The 15625-nt window shown below is 47.6% G+C and overlaps 1 protein-coding gene across 2 annotated transcripts in view; it reads right to left on the bottom strand.

Annotated features, from left to right (window-relative positions):
* Window positions 1–6559, bottom strand: part of LOC147655111 (TOG array regulator of axonemal microtubules protein 2-like) — a 212846-nt gene extending 206287 nt beyond the window's left edge. Inside the window, exons 1-4 of one of the 2 annotated variants that reach the window (XM_086871532.1) lie at window positions 6321–6534; window positions 4920–5131; window positions 3220–3380; window positions 1933–1979 (exon numbers count right to left, since the gene is read on the bottom strand). In XM_086871532.1, coding sequence (XP_086727658.1) covers window positions 1933–1979; window positions 3220–3380; window positions 4920–5131; window positions 6321–6360 — 460 coding nt within the window. In that variant the 5' untranslated portion in view covers window positions 6361–6534. Of the gene's footprint in view, window positions 1–1932; window positions 1980–3219; window positions 3381–4919; window positions 5132–6320 lie in introns of both variants that reach the window. The other variant, XM_086871540.1, reaches the window with a different exon arrangement.
* Window positions 6560–15625: the final 9066 nt, after the last annotated feature.

The following is a 15625-nucleotide window of genomic DNA, read 5'->3' on the forward strand; positions in this document are numbered from 1 at the left end:
GAGGTGTTGAAATTCACAGAACTAATCATTCTTTACACGGCTTCACATAAGAAAAAATCATGTGGCAGCCAAACCTTAAGAGAGGAATGAAAAACCTGTCTTAAAACTGGATTCTTTCCCCTAGAGAACATTCTAGTCAGCAATAAAAGTCAGACAGATAGGGTTTAATGAGATAAATAATTTCTAGCCCAGAATTAATCCAGTAAAAATGTCACCTGAGCAATATTTATCACAAGCTGCATTCAGCATCTCTGCTGCATATCAGCAATTAAGGAGTCTTTCCAAAGGGGCTGTACCCAGGATTTGGCAAAATAAACCCTGAGCAAAGGGACCAGGACATCTGATCCCTTTTCCTGCAGCAGCAAAATTATGTCTTCAAGTCTCATCTCTCCTATCAGTAAATGCCCAGAGATGAAAAAGGAACAACAACAGACTTTCATTGAGGCTTTCAACTTGAAAGCATTGGCTGACACAGACGCACCAGAGACTGCATTTTGTCTGGCACAATTCTACTTGTCAGGGATCAGGCAAGGCAGGCAGGGAGGGACAAGACAGAAGGCATCTCCTCCTGCAGCCTCAGCCTGCAGCACTGACCCAGGCAGAGAGAGTCGGGGAAGAGATTTGTCATGGTGAACCTGCCATAGGTGGCTTTGGGCTTGTGCTCTCAGAGGATGACAAACTCAGACCCTGCATAGGCTGCATCCATTTGGAAACCTCCTTCTCCTTAACTGGAAATTTCACAAGGACTTTCCCTCAGAGGAGGTTTCTCTCTTTCTCCCAGTGTAAAACCAGACAATGTCCATGAATTGGAGTAGGAACATTTCCCATTTCATGCTTTTTCTCTACTAACTGTGACACTAGAAAGGCTTCAGGGGATAAAGGGCATGTGCAGGATGGAGAAGAATGTTTCGTTTTCCTGTGCTGCATTTCCAGGGCCACAAGGTGTTAGAGTCTAGAATACAGAGTTTGAGCCCTTGTTTCTGATACTTAGTTAAGAGATCTAGAAAAACATTGAATTTCATATAATATGAAATTCATGAACATGTTTTCATGGTGATACGTGAAAACAAATGTTAAAATTATATAGAAAAAGCTAAAAGTGTAAGTGTCTAGATTAGAAAGTATTTTTAAATCACTGGGTGAAAAAGTTAGTTTAGAGAACAGGAGACAAGATAGAAGATTTAGAGTGTTGTCTCTTGTCCCTTCTTCTTTCTTCTTCGTGTTCTTCTCCTGGAAGTTTCTGAGTAATAGTAAGTGATTAGATAAAAAATGCCACAGTGCATCACACAGGTGATGGGTCATTGAGTCATTAAGAAAAATAATATACGTATCTACTGTTAATTAAGTAAAAATAGGTATAAAGATAAAAGAACTGCGTAGTTTGGGGCCATTCTGTGCATCAGACACGATGTGTGCCACAAGGCCTTGTCTGTACCATCAAAAGAAAGAAATGAGCCAAATAGCAAAGATTAACCTTGTAACCAACCTAGAGAGATCTGTCAAGTTTTGCGATCACCTGTTAATAAACACGAGAAACAAGATTCAAACAAGCTCAGGAGTTTTCTTTGAATAATAAGGACTGAGATAAGTGAGACTCCACACGAGGGAGGATCCCAGAGGAATTCAGCCCAAAGGATGCTGAGAGACTAGAGAAAAGTTATATCCACAGAGAATTGAGCCCAAAGGAGGCAAAATACACAAGGTACCACTCCAGCTCCTGCAACTCAACACTTCACACTGGAGGAATTTTCACTGCACCACCACAGCACATTCCCAGTGATTGGGCTCTCCATGAGTCCACTGAGCCCATCAAGGAATTGAAATGAATTTAAAGAAATTTTTAAAATAATGGTTTTTATCCAAGCTCTCAAAATGTCACCTCTGAGCTAAAATTCCAACAGCCAGTTTAGGACAGACATGCCCAGTACCTACCTGCTTGTTCAGAGTCCATGTCTTTGGTAGTGCTGGTGGATCTTGCCCTTGAGAAAATGGAGGAGAAAAGAACAGATGAGGAGGTAGAAAGCAAAGCAAGGGAATGCATGTAGCATGAAAGGAGGCAAACCATCTCAGCATGGTCACTGTGATGAAGGAGGAAATGCAACACAGAAACTAAACAAGATGCAAAGCTGATTCATTGTCCTTAAGCTCTCAGTTGCTGGAGTCAGACAGAGCTGGCCAAGCTCCGGCTGAAACACAGCAGTCATTCTTCAACTTGCATCCTAACCCCCCAGTTCTGCTGTCTCTCCTTTTGGAGCCAAGTGGCTCCTACAGCCCTTCTGAAGCAGCAAGAGCTGCTGAGCTGAGACACGAGTCTCTATGGAGGGCAGCTCCTTTTGTACTGCTGCAAAGCTTGACTTTGCCTGTTTGTGCCTTACACTGGTGACAGACTCGTGCTCCATGTGGTCAGAGCACTGCTGTCTCCTGAGAATGATATTACACCTCCCTTCTCTTTCAGAAAGAAGAAGGCTTTTTCACATTCAGCTGCTAGGGTAGGATATTCACATAGCACTTTAAAAGCCCTACAGAAGATTTTCAATTAGAATGATACTTTGGAGACTACCTCTTTACTGTTATCACTCAGAGAAGCTTGACAGCTACATTTTCTCACAAATATCCAAACCAATATCTTTCATCAGGTACAGTCCCATACCTCTTCTCTAGCACCTTGCCCTCTTTGATCTTAAGCCCAGATTGAAATATTAAACATTCATCAGATTATGCATCCCAAAACTTCTCTGGGATCTCATTTCACAGTGGAGGCCCAGGCATAGAGAAGTTATGCCTGACATTTACAAAGGCACCACTGGAATTTGTAAACACCTCTAAATAAGCCAATATTTGCCCAAACATGTTAATGTGGCTGAAGAAATTGACAGTCAAGGATTAGAGTATTCAAAGATCTGCAGCATCCAGACCCATGCAATACAGTCCCCAAATGACACCACAAACATTACAGAGGGAATCAATAGCCAAGTCCAGAAGAGGACCTGTCTTGAGGAGCTTTTAAACCCAGCCACCTCTTCCCCACCACCACCACCTCTGCTCTTGGGCCATATGGTGGTAGGTTTGACATTGGGCTGGATCACCACAGATAGGGCCAAATGCTGAATACACAGAGGTTTGCCTAAATACATGGGAGAGCTGACTGTGCAAAATAACCTCACGAGATGGGAAGAGCGAGGTGAACAGCACACTGGAGCAGCAGACACCTTGGCTTACCTCATCTCCTGGGACTCTTGCACATCCAGCTGCAGAGAGCTTTGCAGAGACCCTGCAGCACTGCCAACATCGGGACTTATTGCCCTGCATATCGGGGGGATCAGAGGGAGACCCAATGACTCCTTCTTCATATCCCCTTCAGTGTGATACAGCAAGGAAGCCTGCAAAGAGTAGAACACAGTGCTCACAATCAAGCATCCAGTCTTGTCCCCTTTCATGCCTCAAGAAAGTTAGCCATGCTCTTCACTGGGACCTGGCAGGAAAAGACCAGTCAGGCTGATGGAGCAGCTTGGCCCAGGATGGAGAATGGTGCCCTAGGACAGGCAGGTGGTGGGGGAGAGATCATGTCACACATTTACCACCTCTCCCCTCATGCTCACTTCCATGTAAATGTGGCTACATTCCCAGCAGGCATCCACATGTTTGACATTAAGATGTGCTCCAGTAACAGTGCCTCCACTGGCCTTTTGGATGTATGGGAAGCTGTTTAGATCCCTATAAACTCCCTGCCCCTAAACCACCTAACAACCACTGCTGATTTCCAGTCACGTCCCCACAAAGCCATTCTGCAGGATGGCAAAACCTGCTTTTCTTAACCCCTCATTTCTTCTGCTGCTGCCCTTCCCTCCTACAGTTCCCCAGCAGACTTTGAGGCCAGATGCTGCTGAGCTCTCAGGATGCGCAGAGCTCTCCAGCTCCCACACATCCAGCATCTCAGACTCACTGGCATTTAGGAAGTTCAGCAGAGCTCTCTGATCTGTGGCTCTTTGGAAGGTCTCTGCCTGCCCAAGTTGCTTCAGGGCTCCCATGCCATGACCAGGAAGGGGGGTGGAGGAAGCAGGGACAGATGCACACCCTTCCTTAGTATCCCATCATTTCTGGCACAGCTAAAAAGCCAAATCAGGACCTGTTCAATCTTCAGTGAAAACATCAGTTCCTGTCAGGGATACACGGGGCCCTTTCTCAGCAAGGCTGAGACCAAGTACCCAAGCCTTTGACTGGACATTCAGTCTGCCAAAGCTGTTGTCCATCTGCCTCCTCCTGCACCCCATGGCAAACCCAAAACAACTGCAGCTCCTGGCCCTGCTGCAAAGCTAATGGTGTGGCTGGGCTCTGGGCTGTTCTCCCCATGGCCACCTCCCACCCCTTCCCTATGGACAAAGCCATGCCAGAGCACACAGCTGCCCAGAAGCTGATGAAGTCTAGAAACAACATCACAGACAACTGTGCAGAAGGCCATGGCTGTACAGCTCCAAAGCTGAGACAACCTGGAACTGACTGTGCAGGACTGCCTGTTCCAGCAAACACCTTTTTCCATCCAAACCAGACACACTTGACAGAAAACACCACCAAGACAGAGAGATGCTCCACAGATACTCATAGGTTACTAAACGTAGAAGGATTGTCTGGCCAGAGTAGACAACTTTACATGCTCTGACTTCTTGTTAGTGTTCTCTCAGCCACAAGACAGAGGATGAACCAGTACAGAGCCCAGAAACCATTCAAAGGCCTCTCCTGCTCTGGATACAAGTCTGCACCACACACCCATTACAACGACAGCTTCAAGTGCTGTGCCCAGCTGAGCTCTTCCTTGGCTCAGCAGCTTCCCTGGGATCACACCACAGGCAAAGCTCTCTGAGCTCCGTCTGTAGCACATAGACTGAAAATCTCCCACACACGACTTAGCTTGGTCTCCTTACCTTACATCCTTTTCCCTCTGAACTCAGCTCCTGTTTTTTTCTGCTGTCGTCATTGTCATAGCCAATGCCACTTTTCCCAGTCCCTTGCTCTCCGCTGCACATCTTGCTTGTCTTGGAAGAGCTCTTCGGGATAGGAGGCAATGGCTTGGAGGGCAGGAGCATAGAGGGATTTGCCAGAGAAATCCTCTTGGCAAGAGGGTAGCCAGTAAGTCCTGCAAAGTGGAGACACAAAATATAACACAGGTTGCAGTGCAAACCTAAGGCACCTGAAGCTCCATATTTCATGGGACAGACTTGCTGCAAACTTCTAAATAGCTGCACAGGGAAACATGCTCCTGCCTGCAGCCACTTGAGGCAGGCCAGGGGACACCCTGCTACCACTTGCACAGAGCTACCACAGGAACAGCCTGGCCTCTGGGCTGGCCTGGGACAGCAGGGAGCCCAGAGCCCTGGGCTTTGCAGCCATAGCTCAGCTGCACATGCAGCCTCCTGCTCCTGTCCCTGCCCCACAGCTGAGCAGCCCTACAGCTGCACGGGGCACTGGCAGCAGCACAGCTCATTGCAGGGGGCACATGCAGGGCAGAACTGTTCCCTGGGGATGAGCACAGGCTCTCTAGGCTGGCACAAGACCCTTCCTCCTGCCAGAGAGCAGCCCAGATCCCCCCTCACCTCTGTGTGAGGCTGTGGCATGCTCAAAAGTCTTCGAAGAAGTGAGTTAGGTGAACTCCCACCATTATCATCAACACATCTCTTTGATGAGATGCTAGAGAGATTTTTTTTAACTATTGAGAAATTGTCTTCAAGTTTTATTTCTCATGTAACTAACCTGCATGTAATTCTTCTGAATAATATTGACTTATTAAGTCACATGGGAAAAGTGGAAGGCTCAAAAAATGAGAGGTGAAAAAGATCCTCTCTTGAGGTTTGGCCTTCTGTGAATACCCATTAAAGCCCTACACAACTCTGAGTGCAGAGAACTCTGAAAACCACAAAACTTCTCCACATGAGCCCTTGCTGGTGTTCTTATAACACAGTAATAGCGTCCTCAGGGTTAGATGCGATCAGCAAGCAGAGCAAGGACAGGAAATTGATCTGTTGCGAGACCCGACATTCATGGCAAAGAATGAAACAGGACTTGCATCTCATGGCCATGTCCAATTTGTGGTCAGCTGTGGCCACCGTCCCTGTCCTGGCTGACAGGATGAATGATTTGGCTACTATCAAAAAGGAGAACGCAGAGTAGACTAACGACAAAATTTTGTGATGCCATGGGCATCCTTGCAGGATCATCTGTCAGCCACCTACAGAGCCAGAACTGACCACCATGGACCAGTTTTCCCTGAAATCTGGTGGGACTTTTTACCATTTGGCTCAGACCTTTCAGCTCCTTTCTATCCTCACCTTTTCCTTCCATGCTCTTTCCTTTTCCAGTGAAGTTCATGGTGGAACCCGTGCTTCTGCCTCGCAGAAGTATCTGGGTTTGAACTTGAGAACGGTCTCCGCGTAGACAGCGAATGGAGCTTGCTACCCAGCCCTAGAGCAAGGTCTCGTGACTCCAATCGCCAGCAGTCGGCACAGAGAGGCAGAGCCAGACGCGTCTCCTGCCGCTGTGTCCGTGTCAACCACAACCGTCACAACCCCAGCTCGTGGCTGCCCCTTTGTGATGCGCTCGCCCACGGTTCTGTTTCCATGGCTACAAAACCCCCACCCCAACTCCATCCCTTTCCCTTCCCAAGGACAGCCAGCCCTGGGCCCAGCAAGGCCAGGCCGGAGGGCTTCACACTGTCTAGGAAGTAAATGCTTTCCTAAGCTACTTTCCAAGGCCTTTATTTCTGTAATTCTCACTCAGTTCTGGGTTGCAGCTTGCTGGTGTGGGATTTTGTTTATTTCTCTTCACGTCCAACAAAGTGCTGGGACACAAACAATGGCACCAGGAGTTGCAAGTAAAAGAAGCTTTGCACTCCCCAGCAGATGAGCCCAGAATTTAGGTGGCCAATATCTGGAGGGAGGAATATGACCACCCAAATGTTCCACTTTTGCTCCACTTCACTGTTCCAGGGGTTTATTCCTTGCTTTCCGTATTGCAGAGACACCCAAACCCGACAAAAATATGATCTGCCTCAAAACTTTTCTGATCCTGGCAGTTCCTGACAATTCAAAATCTCCTTAATGGAAATATCATGGGGCAGGTCATTCTGAAATACTCTCCCACAGAGCAGTTAAAACTAATCATGCTTGATTTGGCAGAACTAATTGTGAGCCAAAGGTCCAGTGGGTCTCTTCCCTTTTTCTCCATCAGCTAAACTATTTCTTCAAGTCTCATCTCTCCAATATGTTCAAAGAAGCTTTGCAGTCTGCATTAGATGCCCCCAGTATTCAGTGGGCCAATATGATCATTGTAGCTGTAGGGTGTAAATTGGCCATGCAGAGTTCTCCTTCATTGTGGCAGCGCTTTATTCCTGCTTGCTTTCCTGCAGACACACCCAAACCCAACATTACAAAACCGGCCTCAAAACAATTCTCATTTTGACTGTCCCTGAAAATTCAAAGCTATACTAAAAGCATTTTTTTATTTTTCCCTTTATTCTTGGATCTGTTCAAACATGCTGTAGACTGAAAAAAACCCAGACAAACCCCGGCATCTCACACCCTTGGCCCACCAGGGCCTGGGCCTCGACACTTTCCGGTGTCGGAGAGACTGAGAAGAACCTGAGCAAGCTGAGCTACACCACACGAAAATGACTTTTTTTCCTGGATTTGCCATCTCATCAAACAGCTAGAAGTTTTATTGTTTAATATTATTCCATTTCTGTTAAATAAACAGTCTTTTCCACTTCTCTCCAAGGAAATGTCTTTTCCTGCACCAGTTGGGGGGAGGGGCTGTTTGAATTTGCTTTTCTAGGGGAACCCCATTTGGAGGTTCTCTCCCAGTTTTGCCCTAAAACAGGACAGATACAGTTCTTGGCCTGTCCCCAGGGACAGGCTCCAAGGCTGGGCTCTCACCTGCACAGGATGAAGAAGAGCTGCTGCACTTGCCAGCAACACCAGGGTCTCGCCATCAGCGCTTTGAATGCGGCTTTTGTACACACTCTGCCGAGTTTGTACACGCTCCCTGAGCCAAGCAGCATCCCTGGGCATCTGCACTGCCTCTGTGGGCCAACATCCTCCAGGCACAGCTGCAGGAACGAGATTGCAACAAGTCCTGGCTGAAGGAGTCTCCAGTCTGCTGCAGCCCTTCACCTGCGGCAGAATCACCTGGCGCTGCCATGGGGGGAGTAAAGGGGTGGAGGGCTCTTGGCAGATGAGGGTCTCCTCCATGTGCTGCTGCTCACTGGGCCTGAAACAGCTGCTGTGCCTTCTCCCACAGCTGTATCAGGAGCCTGCCTGGAAAAGTAACACTGCCAGTGCAAGTGACAGCCACCCATCCCAGCCATGGCCCTGCCCACAGGGCGTCCTGCCTACCAAACTGCTCCAGTCAGGTGATGGTGGCCAACAGCAAAATACGTTCAAACGATGCCTTTTCCACATTCTGGCAAAATCATGGCCATACAGTGCACATGGTGGAGGCAGACTGCTCTTGGCAGAATGGGGGAAGCCCCAGCAGCTGCTCTCCCCACGGCTGGATGGACACGGCAGCAGAGGCAAGTCTCTCACCGTGCCCACTGCTGTGGGGCCCCGTGCTTTGGAGCTGCTCCCGCTCAACTCAGGCTGCTGCTACAGCAGCAACATCACTTCACACATTTGATAACAGAGAGTTGGAATGGCAGACAGGACTTGCCCCAAGAGCTACATAAAAACAAAAAAGGGGGGGAGGGGTCAGGGGAGTTAGAATAGTTTGCTCCTTCTAAATACAAGCATAACTGGACTTTAGCAGGGACATTGGGCTGATCATATTGGGGACTGGTTTGTAAGCCTTGTCTCTAGCAATTCCCACCAGTCTGCAAGATTTTTTACGTACAAACATGTAGATAAATTTTACAGAACTTTAACGAGCAAGCCTGTGCCAGAACTCAAAACACAAGACAAATACTCCCAAATCTGCCCCCCATGAGGAAAGGAAGCAGAAAAGCAGATGAAAAAAGCGCCATTGAAGCTAAATGGTCTGTGTTTATCCCATGGTCCTACCTTTCTATACAAAAGCACCTCAATTCAAACACACAGCTTTAGATCAAGGAATAAAGGTGTTTCAAGAGCATCTAAAGCCTGATTCCTATTACTTTCAAGGAAAGGTGGATGCTAAATTCCTTAAAAACCCAAATGTGGATCTATGTGGGACTGTATCCTTCAAAGCAAGGAGTGGAGGGTTAGAATTGCAGAACTGCTTCCACTGGAAAAGACTTTGAAGATCATAATGAGTCCCCCCCCAATAACCTGAGACCGCTAACCCTGCCAAGGCCACCACTGCAGCATATCCCAGGAAGGGATGCTATTGGCCTTCTTGGCCACCTGGGCATGCACAGGCTCACCTTCAGCCACTGCCAACCAGCACCCCCAGGTCCTTTTCTGCTGGGCGGCTTCCCAGCCACGCTGCCCCCAGCCTCTAGACTTCCATGGGGTTGTTGTGGCCCAAGAGCAGGACAAGGCACTTCACCTTGTTGAACCTCAAACAAGTGGCCTCAGCCCATGATCCAGCCTGTCCAGATCTCTCTGCAGAGACTTCCTACACTCCAGCAGATCAACAACCCCACCCAGCTTGGTGTCGTCTGCAAACTGCCTGAGGTGCCCCTGATCCTCTCCTCCACATCACTGATAAAGATATGAACACAACTGGCCCCAGTGCTGAGCCCTGGAGAATACCACTTCTCACCAGGCACCAGCTGGATTTAATTCCATTGAATTCCACCACTCCCTGGGCCTGCCCATACTGACTGTTTTTACCTAGGAAAGAGTGCATTAAGTACTTCAGTCTTTTCCTCATCCTTTGTTCTATGTTTCCCCCCACATCCGACAGAAGACAGAAATTCTCCTTAGCCCTCCTTTTGCTGCTGATGCAGAAATAGTTTTACTCTAAGTTGCAAGTTTCTAGGAAGAAATTCTTTCCTGTGAGGCTGGTGAGGCACTGAGAACAGGTTACCCAGAGAAGCTGTGGATGCCCCAAGCTTAGAAGCATTCAAGGCCAGTTTGGATGGGGTCCTGAGCAACCTGGCCTAGTGGAAGGTGCCCCTGCCCACATCCAGGGGTTTGGGAGTAGACAATCTTTCAGGTCCTTTCCAAACTAAATCATCCTGGGATTCTATGATTTCACTGCTGTAGCCAGATTAAACTTGGGCTTTGTCCCTTCGAATTTTGTTGTCCCTGCAAATCCTCGCAACATCCTTAGAGTCCTCCCGAGTTGCCTGCCCCTTTCTCCAAAGACGATAAACTCTCCCGCTCTCCTGTGTTCCAGCCAGAGCTCTCTGTGGGACCCATTGCCAGTGGGACTCGTACAGAAAGCACGGAGTCAGGTCTGTCTTCCTGGGTCTCATTTCATAGGAACAATAGCTAGGAAATATCTCAATGGCAATTCTTGGCTGGTTAAGTTCATCTCCTAAATGAGGAGGACCATGCCCTCTTGCCTAAGGTATTAAAAATGACCAAGGGAAAGTTAAATACCAGAAATTAGTGCATCCTGTAGCTGCCTCTTGCATTGGCTTACCTGTAACACAAAGCCAGCTTCCACATGCCTCCATTTTTTCCCTCTCCCAGGCAGTTCTACCTCCAAACTAGCCTGTTGTACAGTGGCACCAGGAAGGGCATTACTTATGGCACCTCCCCTCTTGGTGCCTAAAGGCTTAGTTGCCGAAATTCAGCACACAGAACCTAATGGAGGCCAGCTAAGTGATATGGAAAACACCAAAAGTAAAGCTAGGTACCCCTTTCTCGCTTGCAATGAAACCCCTGCAGCTGGAATGACCGTGGCAAAGCAATATGCCTGCAGTCTGGGGGAGCCCTGGATTGCAGAAAACCTGCTGGTGTCATCAAATGGAAATGAATCCTCTGGAATTCCCAGCTTCTTAGGATCATTAGCACCCAGTAAATCAAAACAGAGACCTCAGGCCTGCAGGCAAATTACTGTGCAGCTCCTCTTGCTACTGATTCCATCTCTCCCCATTTTTCTATGTTCTTGGAGGCAAGGTCACTTAGGTTAGATACACAGCCTACAAGAAGTGTTCCTCTATTTTACTGCACAACTAATACATGTAAGATTACATATGCTAAATCTGTGTTGCCCTACTGTCAAACTGTCTGATTCAAGGAATTTCTGAAGCACCAAACTTTCTTCCTCAAATATTACTCTGTGAGGCAATGAGCATAAAGATTTAATGTTGAAAGCAACTTTAATTATGTCTATGAAAAACATTTCAACTATACACCATGCTTTGAGATGCTTGAACACATCATAAGCTTAAAAGTCCATATCAACAACTAAGATGAAGAATTCAAGGGGTTCATGATGTGCAACAAACCCTGAGCAGCCTCCACAGCATCTTCTGAGCGTGCAACACTAACCCAGATGAAAACTAACCCTCCCTTGTGTAGGAAGGGATTTGTGCAGCCTCCCCATCCAGGCAGCTTCTCTCCCTGCCTGGCTGCAAGGCTGATGTGTGGAACCCCGGCCTTGCCAATGGAGACTTCGTTCCCGGTCTGTTCAGGGGCCTTGGCCCAGGAGCCCTGGCAGAGGCAGCGGAGCAGCGCTGTCCCCAGGGTCACTGCCAGGAAAGAGGACAAGGTGAAGGCCGAGCAAGGCTCAGCCTCACAAAGAAGTGAGGCAGGAGCTGGGCTGCTCTCTGGTGGTGAACGCCTCACCCAGTAGATGGGTTGATTGTCAAGGTGTGCATTTACCCCACTCACTTTGTCCCTTTTACCTGATCTGTATCTCCTGAATACCTATCAACAACTCAGAAGAAGAAGGCAAGGAGTTCATTGAGTGTGACATGCTCTGTTCACACTCTACAGCTTCATCTGACACAGCATCAACAACCCAGTGAAAGATGATAAGGGTTTCAGGGCATGCAACTGCTCCTGGACAGCCTCCACAGCTTCCTCAAGTCCATATCAACATTATTTTTGTCCTGAGATTTGGTGATACTCCTAAGAAAGTGAAGCAGAAGGCACCGGACCTGTTGGCCTGAGATCATAGGCACGCTAAAAGATGGGTTAAAGCCAGGGAAAAGCCCTGGGAAGCCTCTACAGCATCTTCCGAGTCTGAAACAATACAGAGGAAGAAAGCAAGGCGTTCATGGAGTGTGACAAATACCAAGCAGCCTCTACACCTTCCTCTGAATCTGCATCAACAAACCACAGAAAGAAGGCAAGTGTTTCAAGGAGTGCCACAAGCCATGGACAACCTCTACAGCTTCCTCTGAGTCCATATCAACATTATTATTGTCTTGAGAATATCTATCAGCCACAAGAAAGTGAAGCAGAAAGCGCTGGACGTGCTGGCAGAAATCATTGGCATCCTGGAAGATGCCTTGAGCCCAGTTGTGTCTGAACACTACACAGACAGTTGCCAACAGAACTTTTATGTTGTTATTATGATGTTATGTCTCTACCAATTTTTCAGGTATCCTTTGTTTTAAGATTTAGAAGGATCTGAAGAACAACTTGAACATCAAAACCCTCAGTCACCGATCAGCTGCCAGCTGACATCACAGGAACAGTGAACGTTCCAGGACTGAATCGTGTTAGAGAAATTCTGTAGAAGATCTAAGAAGTGTAGAGACTCCATCTAACTGTATATAAAGCAAATTGTAGTTGTGTGTTTACCCTTTTAGCAAATTGCTTTCACGCTTAGACTACATATATACCAGTGCACGTGTGTTAAAGGTAGTTAGATAATAGTTTAAGATAACAAGTTTGGCCTGTGTGGTAATTGTTGTGTTAGTATAAAGTATAAGTATTCCCCCTTCAAGAGCTAGTGTAAGCATCTTTGAAAGTTCATTTAACGATTGGAGTTTTAGCTGTAAGTTTGCAAATATGGTGTCATTTGCATGGAACAAACTGCTTATGGTAATTGTGTTGTGTATAGTCCCAACCAACTGTCTGCTAACTAACATCCAAATGAGGCAGAACATGCGGGTCACTGGCACATTGAACTGGCCAAAGGTCAATGTGTTTGAGCCTAGCCACCCCTGGAGATCCTTCCGCACCTGTCTCATAGGAGTCCCTGAATGGGATCCTCCAGCATTTAAAGATTTAATTAGTAATGAGACTCAACTGAATCGATTGGCAATGTTGCAAGAGTGCAATTGCACTGTTGGCTTCACATTAAGACAACCTGAAGCCTGTTGGCAAGCAAAAAATTACCAAAGTTCTCAATGTTACAACCCTCAGAAGAATTAGATTTGTTAAGTTCCACCAATACCTCAGGTGAATGGATAATGTTTGAACCCCCGACAAAAAGTCATTCCAACAAAGTAATGTAGCCCTGAGCTGCAGTCAACCCTATAGCTGATCTCGTTACTACCACAGAAAGTAAAGCCTTTGTTTGTGGTGCAATCTCACAGGACAATTACCAAAGCGATTACCTAGTTCCATATTCCTAATCTGTGGAGATAGAGCATGGAATGGGATTCCTGCTAGTCCACATAGAAGACCCTGTTATCTTGGGAAACATAACTTTGTTCCACCCAAGCTAACACCAATTGTTGAATATAGCTAGCAAAATGAAGAACATCAAACGGTCAAAGCGAAGCCTGAATGAATTAAAGCTTAGCCACCCTAAAAAGGCTCGCTTGCTGGACTAAGGAAGGATTGAATTTAACATCCACAATGTTAAGTGAGCTTTCAGCCGATGTGAGTAGTGTATGTCATGCAATATTATGAAATCGAGCTGCAATGGACCTTTTGCTCTTGGCACAGGGACGTGGTTGTGGGGAGTTTGAAGGCATGTGCTGCTTGGATCTTACTGATCATTCAGCTTCCATCCATAAGCAACTGCAACAGCTACAGGATGTGTTACATGCCCTGAAAGAAGATAGTGACCCCACTGGAAGTTGGTTCGCCAGCTGGGGCATCACCGGATGGTTGAGGTCTCTTGTGCTAGAAGGGGGACGGACTTTACTTATAGTGTTAATTGGGATGACAGTCTAAGTTGTATGTTATCTTATCCAAAGCCTGGTTTGTGCAAAAAGAGAAAGGGGGAATTGTTGCAATATTTTATATATTAGTAAAGGCCTGTATGCACAAACCAGCCTTTGAAATAAGTCGTGATATTAAAGGCTAAAGTCCTTGAAACCTTCATGCAGAAGAGAGAGTAAAGCAAAACAATATCCTTGTGTACAAGGATAAGAATGTAAACCTGTGTGTGTTAGCCAATAGTAACTTGCTCTGCCCGCTGACCCTGTAGAACCCTATAAAAGGTATAATAATAAAAGAAATAAACGGCATACACAATTACTTCTGTGAAGACTGGTGAACAGCTCGGGGGTCTTTCAACACCGACTCCATTCCGGACTCCGGAAAAATCCGGTCCGGGTTTTCCAAATTACCGACTCCATTCCGGACTCCGGGAAAAATCCGGTCCGGGTTTTCCAGGTTGCCGACTCCATTCCGGACTCCGGGAAAAATCCGGTCTGGGTTTTCCAAATTACCGACTCCATTCCAGACACCAGGGAAAATCCGGTCCGGGTTTTCCAGGTTGCCGACTCCATTCCGGACTCCAGGGAAAATCCGGTCCGGGTTTTCCAAATTACCGACTCCATTCCGGACTCCAGGAAAAATCCGGTCCGGGTTTTCCAAATTACCGACTCCATTCCGGACTCTGGGAAAAATCCGGTCCGGGTTTTCCAAAGTGCCGACTCCATTCTGGACTCCGGAAAAAACCGGCCCGGGTTTTCCAGGTTGCCGACTCCATTACGGCCTCTGGGAAAAATCCGGTCCGGGTTTTCCAAATTACCAACTCCATTCCGGACTCCAGGAAAAATCCGGTCCGGGTTTTCCAGGTTGCTGACTCCATTCCGGACTCCGGGAAAAATCCGGTCCGGGTTTTCCAAACTGCCGACTCCATTCCGGACTGCGGGAAAAATCCGGTCCGGGTTTTCCAGGTTGCCGACTCCATTCCGGACTCCGGGAAAAATCCGGTCTGGGTTTTCCAAATTACCGACTCCATTCCAGACACCAGGGAAAATCCGGTCCGGGTTTTCCAGGTTGCCGACTCCATTCCGGACTCCAGGGAAAATCCGGTCCGGGTTTTCCAAATTACCGACTCCATTCCGGACTCCAGGAAAAATCCGGTCCGGGTTTTCCAAATTACCGACTCCATTCCGGACTCTGGGAAAAATCCGGTCCGGGTTTTCCAAAGTGCCGACTCCATTCTGGACTCCGGAAAAAACCGGCCCGGGTTTTCCAGGTTGCCGACTCCATTACGGCCTCTGGGAAAAATCCGGTCCGGGTTTTCCAAATTACCAACTCCATTCCGGACTCCAGGAAAAATCCGGTCCGGGTTTTCCAGGTTGCTGACTCCATTCCGGACTCCGGGAAAAATCCGGTCCGGGTTTTCCAAACTGCCGACTCCATTCCGGACTGCGGGAAAAATCCGGTCCGGGTTTTCCAGGTTGCCGACTCCATTCCGGACTCCGGGAAAAATCCGGTCCGGGTTTTCCGGGTTGCCGACTCCATTCCGGCCTCCGGGAAAAATCCGGTCCGGGTTTTCCAAATTACCGACTCCATTCCGGACTCTGGGAGAAATCCGGTCCGGGTTTTCCAGGTTGCCGACTCCATTC

The sequence above is a fragment of the Cyanistes caeruleus genome, chromosome 2 (assembly GCF_971803275.1).
Source record: "Cyanistes caeruleus chromosome 2, bCyaCae1.hap1.1, whole genome shotgun sequence".
Classification (NCBI taxonomy): domain Eukaryota; kingdom Metazoa; phylum Chordata; class Aves; order Passeriformes; family Paridae; genus Cyanistes; species Cyanistes caeruleus.